Here is a 15,901-nt window from a genome sequence, read left to right as displayed (position 1 = left end):
CAGCCTCCCAAAGGCGCGGGATTACAGGCTGAGCCACCGAGCCCAGTTTCCATATCTCTTAAATTAAGAGATTGCACAAACCAAGAGGGGATGCTGCCCCAGAAAAAGCTTGACAATTCACTTGAACATAGTGCTAGAAGTCCTGGCTAGATAAATTAAGCTATCAATAGAACTAAAAGGCATCCACATCAGAAAAGAAAAAGTAATATTTTCCCTAACAGATGATATGATCTTATATAGAAATCCTTAGAGACTCTAGTAAATTTGTTATAATTAATAAATGAGTTCAGCAAATTATTAGAATACAAAACCAATATAAACAATTATTTGCATGTCTGTACATGAACAATGAACTATCTGAAAAGAAAAATTAGAAAAACAATCCTATTTATAATAGTATCAAGAATAATAAACTATTTAGGAATATACTTAACTAAGGTGGTGAAAGATTTATATACTGAAAACTACAAAGCATTGATTAAATAAATAACAGAAAAAAATGAACAAAGACAAAATAAATGGAAAAGCACATTTTATGCTCACAGATTGGGAAACATAATATTTTCTAAGTTTCTATACTACCCAAAGTTATATACACATTCAATGTAATCCCTATCAAAATCCCAAAGGCTTTTTTAAAAAAAAACAAGAATAGAAAAAAAAAACCAAAATAATTCTAAGATGCATATGAAGCTATAGGACACGAAGTTGCCAAAAAGAAAATTCTAAGAAGGAACAAAGACAGACACATCACACTTTCTGATTTCAAAATATATTCCAATGTTACAGTAACTTACACAGTATAGTACTAGCATAAAGCCAAACGTTTAGCCCAGTGGAACAAATAGAGATCCCCAAATAAATCTATGCAAATACAGTGAACTGAATTTCAACAAGAGAGCCAAGAACAAACATTGGGGGAAAGAATAATCTTGTCAATAAATGGGACTGGTAAACTAGATATCTACATGTAAAAGAATGAAATTGGCCCCTTATCCTACATCATACACAAAAATCAACTCAAAATACATTACTGATATAAACACAGGATCTGAACTTACACTTCAAGGGCATTTATTGTGACAATGACTTTAGAAATTTGACACCAAAAGCATAGGCAGTCAAAGCAAAAATAAGCAAATGAGACTATATCAAACTAATAAAAGCGTCTGCATACCAAAACTAACCTACTGAAAAAGAGGAAAAATTTGCAAACTATATATTAGATAAAGAGTTAGTTTCTTCCATGACTCAGTAAACACCTATAACTCAACTCAATAACTCAACTTCTACAATTTAATAGTAATAAAAGCTTAACAACCTGTTTAAAAATGAGCAAAATATTTGAATAGATCTTTTTTTTCAAAAAAGGCATACAAATGGCCAAGTGCATGAAAAGATGCTCTCCATCACTAACCACTAAAAAAATGCAAATAACAATCACAATGGTATTTCCCCTCAAATCTGTTAGGAAACACACACACACACACACACACACACACGCACACACAGGTGTTGGCAGGTATGTGTAGAAATTGAAACCCTTTCTACTGTCCCATTTGTTGACAAGATTATCCTTTCCCCCAATGTTTGTCTTGGCTCTCTTGTTGAATTCTTGTACGTTGTTGCTGAGAATGCAAACTTATGAAGCAACCATGAAAAATAGTATACAGGTTTCTCAAAAATTTAAAACCTACAACTACCATAAGATTAAGCAGTTCCACTTCTGAGTATTTATTCAAAAGAATTGAGCCCAAGATCTTAAAGATATATTACAATTCCCTGTTGAGGGAGGTCTTTAGGTGAATGGTCCCAAGCAGTTGTAGGTAAGCTTCCTGATGGAATCCACAGAGTGGTTAGTAAAGTCTGAAGTTCTATTTCTTGTTCGCAGCCTCTCTCAACCACTGAGGTGTGCTGATCAGGTCAATTATCTTGCTGAGGCAAAAAAGAAGTGGGGTTCTTGAACTGCATTTAATATTCATAGGGGAGCTAAACAATCACCATGCTCATGCTCTTGCTTTTCATCGTAGGAGATTTGCAGTCCAAGAGGGTCTCTCTATAAACTGTGATATGCCATTTTGAGGGAGGATTGGCATGAATAAAATGTAACTGTTTTTCCTACTTCCTTCAATGCATCTATTCTTAGATTTTTTTTTTTTTTTTTGCTTTAATGATGTGTTGGAACTTTACTGAGCTCCTAGACACCCACCTGTTGGTTGTTGTCAAAATTGGTGCATCTGCAGAAGGGTTACAGTCGAAATCTTCTATTCTGTCATTTTGATAACAACATTTTCATCTAATCTATTGTTGATAGACATTTGGATTATTGTGCTTATAACCAGTTTCCATGAGGATTCTTAGGCCTGTTTCTTTGTGTGCATTGGAAATAATTGTTCTTAAATGTGAAATAGTTATGTCACAATGTATCCATTTGTTCAGCTTTCCTAGATTATATCAAATCATTTGTGATATCATCTAGAGTTCCTATTACTTCACTTTCTGTTTTGAGTTGGAGTCTCACTCCATCGCCCAGACTGGAGTACAGTGGCATGCTCATGGCCACCCCAGCATTGATCTGCTGGCTCTGGCAATCCCTAATTTTCAGCCTTCCAAGTATCTGGAACTACAGGCATGCACTGCTACCTCTGGCTAATTTTTTTATTGTTTTATTATAAAGATGTGGGGTAAAATTCAGGATTAGGTATACAAACGTTGATTATGCAGGTACCCTTATTAATGAGGTATGCCCCTCCTTCCCCAGCTGTTTCTCTCAACTTCAAATCCCATAACCCCACCCCTGACAGTTTCCCACTACTGCCAAACACTTGCTTATGGCATTATAATTGTTCAAGGTCCACTCATGAGTGAGAACATGTGATACCCTGTTCTGTCTATTTACAGTAGCAAAAACATGGAACCAACCATGTTGCCCTTTGAAGCTGGACTGGATGAAAACAAATATGGTACATATACACAATGGAATATCATGCAGCCATAAAGAAGGACAAACATATGGACTTTGTAATTTTTTAAAATTTATAGTAGAGACGAGACCTCACCATGTTGCTCAAGCTGGTCTCAAACCCGCAGGCTCAGGCAGTCCTCTCGCCTCTGCCCCCCAAAGTGTGCTTCACTTTCTAAGTAACATTTATTATTTTTAGACAATAATGTTTTGCTTGTCTGGTGTTGTGCAGTTGTATCTCATTTTGATTTTAATTTTAATTTAACTGAATTACCAATGACATTGATTATATTTTCTTTTATCTATTGGCCATTTGGATTTCTGTTTGGTGAAAAACTTGATAACATCTTTTGATCACTTTTTATTAGGTAGTTAATTTCTTATTGGTTAATTCATATTTTATGTGTTCTGTTTAAGTAATCTTTGCCCATCCAAAGCCATGAAAATATTCTTCTTTTTTTTTTTTGAGTCAGGGTCTCACTCTATTTTCCAGACTATAGCATAATCACAGCTCACTGCAACCTGAAACTCCTAGGCTCAAGTGATCCTCTCTTCTCAGCCTCCTGAGTAGCTAGGACTAGAGGCCTGCACCTGACAAATTTTAAATTTTTTAAAGAGACAGGATTACACTGTGTTACCCAGGCTGGTCTCTATCTCCTGAACTCAAGTAATCCTCCAGCTTTGGCCTCAAAGTGCTAGAATTACAGGCATGAACACCATGCCTGACCCTAGATATTCTTTTTCTTTTATTTTTTCAGAAGCCTTATTGATTTGCCTTAACATTTAGGTTTACAAAATATTAAAAACAGACTTTTGTGTATAGTGGGAGTTAAGGTTGAAAGGTACTGTTTTTCTATATGGAAATTCAATTCTTTCAACCCTTTATATTGTAAATATTACATTATTTTCACTGAATTGTAGTACCATCTTTATTGTAAATGAAGTGACAGTAACATGTGTGCAACTGGCTCTGGAGTTTATTTTCTTCCATTAGCTTCATTGTCTATTTTTGTGTCTATATCTACTATGGCTTTTAAATAGTTATGGGTCTGTACTGTATCTGTAAGATCTGTCATAGTATTGCTTTTTCTTTCCTGAGTCTGGTCATTTGTGATTCTTCTTTCTTATTCTTGATGTCTTGTTACATGCTTATCAATTATATTAATCTTCACAAATCATATATTAAGTATGTTGATTTTCTTTAGTATATGGGGAGACAGCCATGTAAACAAACACAATGCATTATCTGCTACTGAAGCTAAAATAGATTGTTGGACTTAATACTGTAGAGTCCAGAGGAGGGACTGGTGGGTTTTTCTTAGAAATTGTGTTTGGTCAAAAAAGGCTTAATAGTTTCACTTTATCTAAGTCTTGGAATATGAGTAATTATCTGTCTGCCATATTATGTTGTAAAATAGATTACAGACAAAGGACATTGCATTCAGAAAGCCATGAAGAGACATTAAAATGGCTGAGTATTTGTGCAAAATTGCAAACACTTTTTTTATGGGTTCTGTTTAGGTGCCAGTTTGCAGAGTTATGTATACAAGCTAAAGGAATTTTAGACTCTGTGCTCAAGGCCAGAAAATTTCTGTTTGTATTCTATCTAGCCCTGCACCCATCAACGCTCTGCATCCATTTCCAGAAAGAGAGGAGTCTCTGTTCTCATCAGAACAGCTCTGTTTTTGCCTGTTTTATTTTAGAGTTCTTCATTAGACTTTATTAGGAAAAAGATGTACTTTTGTACTTTTAGAAGAGCAAGCAAAATTGTGAATACTACAATAAGAAATAAGAAGACTAAATAATTTTAAACAGGAGAAAGATATGTAAAATAGATTAAACACCATGATGAAGTACAACATGGAAGGGTTATGTCTTAGTTTGGTCAGCTAATCTGTCTGACTTTTCAGGTGTAGTTCCCAACAAGGGTCAGTTTCCCATGGCTGGGGGAGCCCAGGAACTGTTTCAATGCACTGGTCCAATGTGCCGCTATGCTGAAGATCTGACCCCTATGCTGAAGGTCATGGCAGGATCGGGGATCAAAAAGTATGTTCCTTTTTCTCCTTTATTTACTCTGCCTCTTGTCCTGACAACCATTCTCTCTTTATTTCTTAGTGTCCTAGAGGTAAACTTTCAGTCCTCAAACAAAGAATTATTAGACTTTTTAATGATTGAGCTTTTACATAAATGGATATCATGCTTCACAAATTGGGAAGATGCTATGTAAAAATATTTTACTAAGAAAACACAAGCAAAGAGAGGCTTTATTTTGAGATGGAAATAGTTTATCTTTTTGTTGTTTATTTGTCAATTTGAGTATAAAGACGGATCTCACTTTAAATTGAGCCTTTCTGGTTTTTCTGTCATTTGTCACCATATACATATTTTCCAATCTCACCTGGACCATCAGTGATGCCTGGAAATCTGTTTCCATAAACAGCTGTTTATCACATTTTCTATAGCAGTAATTTCAATCTATTTTAATTTCCAGCAAACCTTTGATCTCTTCTTCTCCTTTACACTCAAGTAAATAATCCCACATCTCATCTCACCAAGAAAATGAAATATGTCTGGGACGTACTTCAATTTCTTATCATCAAACTTCCTAGATTTCCACCCATTCATTCTTTTATTTTCTTCCCTTAAACTGAAGAAAATGTCTTTTCTTTTGCTTTGCATATGATATTTTCACCTATACTCTGAATCTTATATTCTCTTACTCTTTTAGAAATTTTTTTATTACCTGTCTTACCTTACTATGACTTCAACCTCTCTCTCTCCCTCCCTCTCTCTCTCTCATATTTATTATTAAACATGCCTAAGTATCTCTTACTCTTAAAAGAGATAAAACTGTTTCTCAGTCTCACATCCCCTTAACGTACTACTCTATGCTCCTTTTTGCCTTCATTGCTAAATTTTTGTAGAAATTATTTATACTAATTGAGTCTAAATTCCCACATTGTCCTGCCAAATATCAAACCACTGTAGACTGTTTTTCGCACTGAAGTAGTTCTTGTCAAGGTCTTTGATTATTTGTTTTTGCTAAGAATAATGACTACTTTTCAATTCTCATCATTCATGATCTTATTATAATAGGTGACTACAATGACTACTCTTTCTTTATTGAAACAATCTCTGTCTTTGGCTTTTTAGATTCACATTTTAAAAATATAGCTCCTTTCTCTTTTCATCTTCCTTGCTGCCTCTTCTTCTGTCCATTCCTTATGTATTGATACTTTAGAGAGACTTGATTTACTTCCCCCTTCTTTTTGTGCGCATTCTCTCAGAATGACTTTATCTACATTTCCCACTTCAATTGATGTCCAAATCTTTATCTCTAGCTCAATCTTCTAACCTAAACTGCAGGACGATGTATTCACTGACATACTGGCCATCTTAGACATCTGAAAATCAGTATGTTTGATACAGATCTCATTTTTCTTTCATGTCGCACAAACCTAATTCACTACCTCTATTCTTGCCCCCTTTCAGTAACTGGGCTACAGTCAACTCAGTTGTTAAAGCTTAATTTTTCCATCTCTCTCACTTCTAACCTCTGTGCAATACTAAGTCCTATTAGAACTACCTTCTAATTATTTCTTACATATTTACATTTCTCTCCAACACCATGGTCACAATCTTAGTTCAGTCTACAACCATTTCTCACCTGGACTACTACCACAGACTTATTACTCGTTATTCCACCTCCAATCTTGACCCATTTCAAGTTGTTCTTTCCTCTGTGGCTCTAGTAATATTCTTGAATGCAAATGTAAATTCTAAAGGCATAGCACTGTTTCTAACACACAGTGCTAGGGGACAAACAAAACAAAACGAAGCAAAAAACCTTTATTAAAGCTGAAACTCAAATATTTTGATTGAACTAGCAAGCATATATAAATAACTTCCTGACATCAATTTCTTTTTAATTCTTCACAGATTAAAACTGGATGCAAAGGTAAATTTAAAGGACTTAAAATTTTACTGGATGGAACATGATGGAGGCTCAATTTTAATGTCAAAGGTGGACCAAGATCTCATTCTGACTCAGAAAAAGGTAATTTTAAATAATATCTTTTTAATAGAATTATATTCAGTCAAAGAGATGCCACTTTGACATTTTCCCTTTAGTCTCTGCCAAATATTTCTATGTCAGCATATAGAATTATGGTAACTGTAACAGTTGTATTATGTAATTTTTGGTGTGGTTTTCCATGGTTATTTTATTTATACTATGTTACATTTTATCTATCTATCTATCTATCTATCTATCTATCTATCTATCTATCTATCTATCTATCATCTATTTGAGGTAGAGTCTCATTCTGTTTCCCAGACTGGAGTGCAGTGGCATGATTGTAGCTCACCACACCCTCGGACTCCTGGGCTCAAGCAATTCTTTCTCTTCAGTCTCCCAAACTACTGGGCTCAAGCAGTCTTGCCACTTCAACTTCCCCAAATGCTGAGATTACAGATATGAGCCACCAGGCTTGTCTCGTAGTTAATATAGTTATTTTATTTTTGAGTAATTAAAAAGAGTACTTTGAGAGTAAAGTATGATAAAGCAAAGAAATAAATTGCTTAGCAGTAATTGTTATTAATAATTTGGCATATTTATTTTTAGCGGTTCTTCAGTCCATATGTAGATGTAAATTTTACATGGTTGAAATAGTATTATACAAATAATAATATTATTCTAATGTTTACTTTTAATACTTTTATGCTCAGATAAAATAATCAAACAAATTTTTCTTTTTAAAAGCAAAAATGTATTTGAAAAAGAAGAGTAATAAAGGGAAGAGCCTTATTCAATTTTAAAAGCACTTTTAAAAAAGCTACATTGCATTAACATGGGACACTATTTTAAAAAGGTACAGATGATTATTTGGAAACAATGGAAATGTATATCTCAATCCTCAAGAGAATCCATGTAGAAATTTACAGGAAGAGTTAGTAAAGTGTCTTAATGAAAGTTAAATAAACCCCAGTTCATAATCATGCTAGATTGAAAACAACTGGTAGAAATTGATTTGCAAGACCTATGAATCAGCCAAAACGTGTGAAAACTAAAGACAATTATAAATGTTTGTGCTATGAAAGATGGCTTTAATATTTTTGTCTCTGTTTTGTGTCACTATGACAAAATACTTGAGACTGAGTAACTTATAAAGAATAGCCATTTATTTCTCACAGTTATGATCAAGGTCTTAGTAGAGTCAGTGACTGATGAAGGCCCTCTGGCTGCATTCTCCAGAGGGGAAGAAAATGGCAGAAGGATTGAAGAGACAGCTTGCTGATGCTGCATGAAGCCTTTAAAAAAATATTCTTAATCTCAATATCCAGGGGGGCAGCCTTCGTAACTTAAATTACCCTTTTAAGGCTCCACTTCTTAATCCTATTGCATTGGCAACACCTAAGTTCTGGAAGGGATGCATTTAAACCATAGCATATGTGGATGCCTTACTGTGTTACTAGATTTGAAGACAATGCTATAAAAGTATACATGATTTTAAAACTTATAGGTAAAATGTAATTCAAGTAAAAACCCATTTAATGTTTATTCTTTTTATTTTAAAGGTGTGGGATACAATTCAGGGTTAGGCACATAAAAATGTTTATTTTTTTAACATTTAGTGGGAAAAGAGATAAATGAGATCAACATAGTAAATTATAAACATAGAAATAAACTTTTTAATGTTACTTTTTTGCAGATTTTAAGATACCTTCACATATCTTCATCAGTAACACTAGAAATAAATAAATTACAGAAAATATTGTCAATAAAAAGAATAGAGAATTATTTATCTTATATAATCTATGACCCATGATAAAAGAAATACCATCAAAGACATAGGAAAAGGAAAAAGGTAAATAATAAAAGAAGATATATAAGTGAATAATGGAAACATTAAAATGTTTTTGTCTTTTTTTGTGAGAAGGCAGAAGTTAATTAAGACAGAAGAGCTCCCAAGTGGGGGGGACCCAAAAGAGGGTTGCCCTAAAATGTTAATCTTTAAAAATAATTAATGAAAAACAAATTATGAGAATTTGAGACACTATTATTTGATGTATTGGGTTGATAAGCCATAGAATGCTTGTGGCGAAGCAAATTGGTACTTTTCTGTGAGGTTAGAGGGTAAATGCAAAATTATAAAGCCAGAAGCAGAAGAAAGGAGGAGAAAAAAGTGAGTGTATAGATGTAAATTAGTCACAGAATCAATTGATTCCTGACTCTGCCTATCTAAGTTGCTCTCATAGCAAAATGACTTCCCTTCTTAAACAGTAACTTAAGGAAAAAATGTAATAATTTTTCTATCTTTATTACCAAATTGTCTGGACTTTTTAATATTCTTCTCCCAAATAATTTTCTTTACCATATTTTCACTAAATTTTTTTACTACTAATATTAACTGGGAGTCTCAATGTGAATTATTAAGATACTCTCTGGAGTGCTGGAAGTAAAAATGATGTAGACTTCATCGACTACCAGCATCAGCTAGCAGGAAGAGCCACCATGGGACAGTTCAGATTGAAATAACATTTTAAAACAGCCACATGTTATAGAAGAGGAGGGTTGAAATATTTGTAAACCCATTCAGGAGTTTCATTTTACAGTGTATTATTTTAGAACAGCTTCTAGTAAAGTTGGGTTTATAAAAGGCAAGAATCTACAATACTGTAGTATATCTTACCAGTTGTTTCAATAAGAGAAACTATCACTTCAATATTTTTCAGAAAGCATTTTATAAAATTCAGGTGTTTATTTCTGATCAAAAACTTGATTTTACCATACTAACTGTACTTTTTAATTGTATATACATAAAATCTAGAGGAAATATCTTTAAAATCTGTGATAAGACAAGCATGCTATTTCTATTATAATTTATAAATGGTATCACAAAGAGAACTTAGAAATAGGAGGTATAACTATGACTAAAGACAAACTGATAATTATTTACAGATTAAGATATAAATATATTCCTACAAAACTCAGGGAATGCTGTTAAACATCTCTTAAAGTAAATGAGTTTAACAAAAAATAGGATGTAAGATGTATATGAGCAAAATTATAGCTAACATATCTTTCAGCAATAACCAATTAGAAAGCAGAATGGAGAAAGAAAAAAATGAGCATAAAATCTCACAAAATATCTACAGTCTTTAAAAGTAAATATATTGGATTTACCTGAGAAAAACTATAAAAGTTTACTGAGTACTAAAATGAGTTTTGAAAGTAAAGATAAATCTAATTTTATAGATTGGATTGTTGGTTGTTATGCCCCGTAGCCTATACAATCAGTGATTTCAATCTTTATTTTATAATGTTCCCAGGCACATGACTAAATGACATCACAGTCACAAAGATGTTTCAGAAGCAGTAACTGGCATGCTGTTCTGTGGAGTAATCTGTTATTGTTTGAATTAATTTATATATATATATATATATATATATATATATATTCAGTTTCTGTTTATTTTCTGAAAAGAAGGAAGGGGAGGAATATCAGACTGAGTGGTGTGTGTATCTGAGGAGGCAAGAGGACAATGAAGAGACATTGTTATATGATGGAGTAAGGATGTTCACCACCTCTACTTTGTTCAAGCTACTGATAGAAAGATACCATGTTTTGAGCCAGGCAGTATTTTATAGCAACTAAAATCAAATTGGTAATATTTACTGTGGAAGTTGATAAAAATATATTAATCTTCTTTTGCCAGAATAAAAAGCTAAGGAGAAATAATAACTTTTAAAAAGTGTATTTATTTATTTAATGCAGAATTGTGGAATACAAGTGAAAATTTACTACATAAGTTGGCTACATGCAGTGAAGCTTGGGCTTCTAGGTAGCCCTCGCTTTTCCTGATAGTCGACCAGGTACTCTTTGTATTGTCACGTTCACCCCATTCTTCTCCTCCCTCCCTCCTCTAGCAGTTCCCAGCAACTTCCAATCTCACACTTGTGCTAATGTGATTAGTGTTCAGGGCCCACTTATGAGTGAGAACATGTGGTATTCAGTTCTTTGTTTCTGTGATAGCTCACTTAGTATGATGGTCTCCAGTGGCATCCAAGTTGCAGTGAAAGCCATGAATTTTTTCTTTATGACTGCATAAAACTCCATCATGTATATGTATAATATAATATAATATAATTTAATTTAATTTAATTTAATATAGTATAAATTATCCAGTCCACTTTTGATAGGAAGCAGGGTTGGTCCCATGTGCTTGCTATTGTGAATAGTGCATCAATAATCATGCGTGTGAAGGTGTTTTTTGGCAGAGCAATTTATATTCCTCCAGGTATATTCCCAAGAGAGAGATTGTTGGAGCATATAGAAGCTCAATTTTTAGTTCTTTTGGAAATTGCCACACTGTTTTCCATAGAGACTGAACTAGCTTACATCCTCACCAACATTGTATGTTGACATGACAGTTTCCCACTACTACCAATCGCTTTCTTATAGCATTATATTGTTCAAGGTCCATTTATGAGTGAGAAAATATGGTACTCTGTTCGTTGTTTTTGTGATAGATCACTGAGTATGATCGACTCCATATCCATCCAAGTTGCTGCAAAGTCCATATATTTGTCGTTCTTTATGGCTGCATAATATTCCATTGTATATATGTACCACATTTTCTTTGTTCAGTTCACTTTCATGGGCAACATGGTTGGTTTCATGTTTTTGCTATTGTGAATACCGCTGCAACAGACATACGTGTGCAGGTATCTTTTTTGTAGAATTATTTGTGTTCCTCTGGATATATTCCCAATAGGGGAATTGCTGGATCATATGAAAGGTCAATTTCTAGTTCTTTCAGAAATCGCCACACTGTCTTCCAAAAAGGTTGCACTAGTTTACAATCACACCAGCAGTGTAGAAGCATTCCTTTTTCTCCACATCCTCTCCAGCAACTCTTGTTGTTTGTTTTATGAATGATGACCATTCTTACTGAGGTTAGGTGGTATCTCAATGTGGTTTTGATTTGCTTTTCTCTGATGATGACAGAGGCTGAGCACTTTTTCAAGGGTCTGTTGGCTGCCTGTATATCTTCTGAGAAGTGTCTATTCATGTCTTTAGCCCATTTTTTAAAGGGGCTTTTTGTTTTTTTCCTTTCAGTATGTTTGAGTTCCTTTTAGATCCTAAATGTTAGGCAAATATTTTTTCCCATTCTGTGTGCTGTCTCCCTGCTCTCTTGATGGTTTCTTTAGCTTTGCAGACGCTCGTTAGTTTGATGAGGTCCCACTTGTCTATCTTAGTTTTTAAAGTATTGGCCTTTAGGGTTCTGAATAGGAATTGCTGGCCAGTTCCAATTTCCATAAGGGTGTCTCCTTCATTTTCTAAGATTCTTATAGTTTGAGGTTTTACATTTAGGACTTTGATTCATCTAGAGTCAATTTTTGTGTATGGTGATAGGTATGGGTCCTATTTCTATCTTCTGCATGTAGTCAGCCAGTTTTTTCAGCACCATTTACTGAATAGGTTCTCATCTCCCCAGTGGCTGTTGGTGGAGGCTTTGTCAAAGATGAGTTGGTTGAGGAATTGAGGCTTTGCTTCTGGTATCTCTATCCTGTTCCATTGGTCTATGTACATGTTCTTGTACCAATATCAGGCTGTTTTGATTACTGTAACCTTATAGTAAGGTTTGAAGTCTAGGATTGTTTTGGTTATTCACAGTCATTTATGTTTCCATATGAATTTCTGTATTGTCATTTCCAGGTCGGCGAACAGTGATGTTGGTAACTTAATGAGTATTACATTGAATCTGTAGATTGCCTTTGGTAGCATGGGCATTTTAACAATGTTGATTCTTCCTATCCATGAGCATAGAATATTTTTCCATTTGTTTGTGTCTTCTTGGATTTCTTTGAGCAGTGTTTTGTAGTTCTCATTGTAATGGTCTTTCATTTCTCTGGTTAGGAAGATGCTGAGGTATTTCAGTTTTTTGGTAGTTATTGTGAATGGGATTGTGCTTTTTATTTGGGTCTCTGCCTGCTTGTTGTAAGTGTATAGGAATGCAACTGTTTTTTGCATGTTTATTTTGTACCCCAAGACTTTGCCAAAGTCCTTTATCAGTGCAAGCAGGTTTTTGACAGATTCTCCTGAATTTTCAAGATATAGGATCATATCATCAGCAAAGAGGAATAACCTGACTTCCTCTTTTCCTATTTGGATATTCCTGATTTTCTTCTCTTGTCTAATTGCCTGAGCTAGGACTTGAACAAGAGGGGTGAGAGTGGGCAGCCTTGTCTTCTTCCAGTTTTCAGGGGAAATGTTTCCAGCTTCTGTCCATTTAGCAACATGTTAGCTGCGGGTTTATCATAGATGGCACTTACTATTTTGAGGTATGTTCCTTCTATAACTACAGGTTTGAGGGTTTTTATCAAGAAGGGATGCTGGATTTTATCAAAAGCTTTTTCTGATCTAATGAGATAATCATGGGTTTCTTGTTTTTACATCTGTTGATGTATTTAATGAAATTTATGGTTTTCCGAATGTTGAAGCAGCCCTGCATCCTGGGGATGAAGCTCACTTGATGATGGTAGATGATTTTTGAGATGTGTTTTGGATCCTATTTCCTAGAATCTGGTGGAGGATTTTTGCTTCTATGTTCATAAAGGATATTGGCCTGTAGTTCTCTTTGTTGGATCTTTACCCGGTTTGGGCATTAGTGTAATGTTAGCTTCGTAAAATGATTTGGGGAGAATTCCATCTTTCTTAATTGCCTGGAATACTTTCAGTAGGATTGGTATCAGCTCCTCCTTGTACGTTCTGTAGAATTCTGCTGAAAAGCCTTCCGGTCCAGGGATGTTTTTGGTAAATAGTTTTTGTATGACAGTCAATTTTCTGGGTTGTTATTGGTCTATTTAGTGTCTCAATGTCTTCTTGTTTCAACCTGGGTAGGTTGTGTGATGTCAGAAAGTCCTCCCTTTCATTTAGGTTATCAAGTTTGTTTCCATACTGGTGTACATAATAATGTCTGATAATGTTTTGTATTTCTTCAGGATCTGTTGCGATTTGAACTTTTGTATTTCTGATTGTTTTTATTTGGGATTTTTCTCTCTTTTTCTTGGTCATTCTGGCTCGGGGCCCATCAATCTTGTTAATTCTTTCAAAAAATAAGCCTTTTTTTTGGTTGATGTTTTTTATGATATTTTTTTCTTCTATATTCCATATTTGGGCTCTTATTTTGGTGATTTGGATTCTTTTGCTAAAGTTGGGGTTTTGATGTTCTTCTCTTTCCAACTCCCTAAGGTGATTTGTTAGGCTCTCAACTTCTGATCTTTCCGTTTTCTTGATGTGTGCTTGCAGAGATATAAATTCCCCTCTTAGAACTGTTTTCAGGGTATCCCAGAGGTTTTGGTAAGATGTTTCTTCATTTTCATTTGTTTCCAGGAATCTTTCAGTTTCTGCTCTGATTTCACTGTTGACCCAGTAGTTGTTCAGCATCTTGCTATTTAGTGTCCATGTCTTTGTGGGTTTTGGGGAAATGGTGGCGTTGATAGTTATTTTTATTCCACTGTGATCTGAGAAGTTGCATGGCAATATTTCAACCTTATGAAATTTGTTTATGCTTGTTTTATGGCTAAGGATGTGATCAATCTTGGAGTGTCTTCCATGTGGTGATGAATAAAGTATATTCTATGGTTTTTGGGTGGAAAAATCTGTAAGTATCTATTAAGTACACTTGGTCGAGTGTCAAGTTTAGATTCTGGAACTCCTTGTTGATTTTTCACTTCAGTGATTTATCCAGGCCTGTCAGTGGGGTAGTCAAGCCCCCTGCTAAAATAGTGTTAGAGTCAATATCTTTTATTAGTTTATTTAGTAGTTGTTTTATAAATACTGGTGCTTCTGTGTTGGGTGCCTATATGCTTAGCATGATATTTCTCATTGATGGATTGAAACTTTTATCATTATTTAGTATCCTTTTGCATCTTTTTAATTTTTGATAGCTTAAAGGTTGTTTTGTCTGATATTAAGATTGCAACTCCTGCCTTCTTCTGTGATCCATTTGCCTGGAAACTCATTTTCCAACCTTTAACTTTGAGTCTGTGGGTGTCCCTTGAAGTGAGATGCGTCTCCTGGTTGCGGCAAATAATTGGGTCATGGTTTCTTATCCAGTTTGCCATTCTGTGTCTTTTCAGTGGTACATTTAGTCCATTCACATTCAGGCTCATTATTGAAATATGATTGTTTATCCCTGTCATGAGGTTCATATAAAGTTTTTTCTTTGTTTGCTTATTTTCTTTTGGCTTTGAAGTTAATGTATGTGTGTGTTTTCAAGTTTCTTGTGCTTTATTCTCTGCTGATTCTGTGCTCTGCTGTTCTCTTGGGGAGTGTGTGGTCAATCTTTTTCTTCTTTCCTTTGTGCTTAATACCTTTTAAGTATCTCCTGTAGAGCTGGTCTGGAAGCTGCATAGTCTCTTAGGGATTGTATGTCTGGGAAGGGTTTTAATTCTCCATCACTGTTGAAGGTGAGCTTGGCTGGATAAGATATTCTTAGTTTAAATTGTTTATCTTTGAAGACTTTGAATATAGGTTCCAGTCCCTTCTTGCTTGTAGTGTTTCTGCTGATAGGTCTGCTGCTATTCTGATTGGGTTTCCCTGGTAGGTAGTCTGACCTTTCTCTCTTGTTGCTTTTGGGATTTTTTCTTTTGTGCCTACTTTGTGTAGGCGAATTACTATGTGTCTAGGGGTTGGGCTTCTCATTTGATGTCTTTTGGGGGTTCTCTGTATCTCTTGTGCTTGGCTGGTCACATCTCTGGTGAGATGGGGAAAGTTTTCTTGGATTACTTGTTTGAATACTTGCTCCAAGTTGTTCTAAATTTCCTTTTCTTCTTCTGGGATACCAATCAGACATAGGTTCGGCCTCTTGATATAATCACACATCTCTTGTCGACTTTGTTCATTCTTTCTGAGTCTTCTTTCTGTTTTT

At 34.6% G+C, this 15,901-nt stretch overlaps 1 protein-coding gene across 1 annotated transcript in view; it reads left to right on the top strand.

The window, feature by feature from the left end:
* The window catches only part of FAAH2 (fatty acid amide hydrolase 2), a 265,152-nt gene that overhangs the window by 129,048 nt on the left and 120,203 nt on the right, over positions 1-15,901 (top strand). The window contains exons 5-6 of the mRNA XM_008058911.2: positions 4,873-5,008; positions 6,902-7,019. Coding sequence (XP_008057102.2) covers positions 4,873-5,008; positions 6,902-7,019 — 254 coding nt within the window. The remainder of the gene's footprint in view (positions 1-4,872; positions 5,009-6,901; positions 7,020-15,901) is intronic.

Source organism: Carlito syrichta, unplaced genomic scaffold, assembly GCF_000164805.1.
Source record: "Carlito syrichta isolate Samal-C Ts95f unplaced genomic scaffold, Tarsius_syrichta-2.0.1 Scaffold303647, whole genome shotgun sequence".
NCBI lineage: Eukaryota > Metazoa > Chordata > Mammalia > Primates > Tarsiidae > Carlito > Carlito syrichta.
The sequence above is the reverse complement of the archived record's forward strand: the minus strand, read 5'-3'. Positions and strand labels throughout refer to the sequence as shown.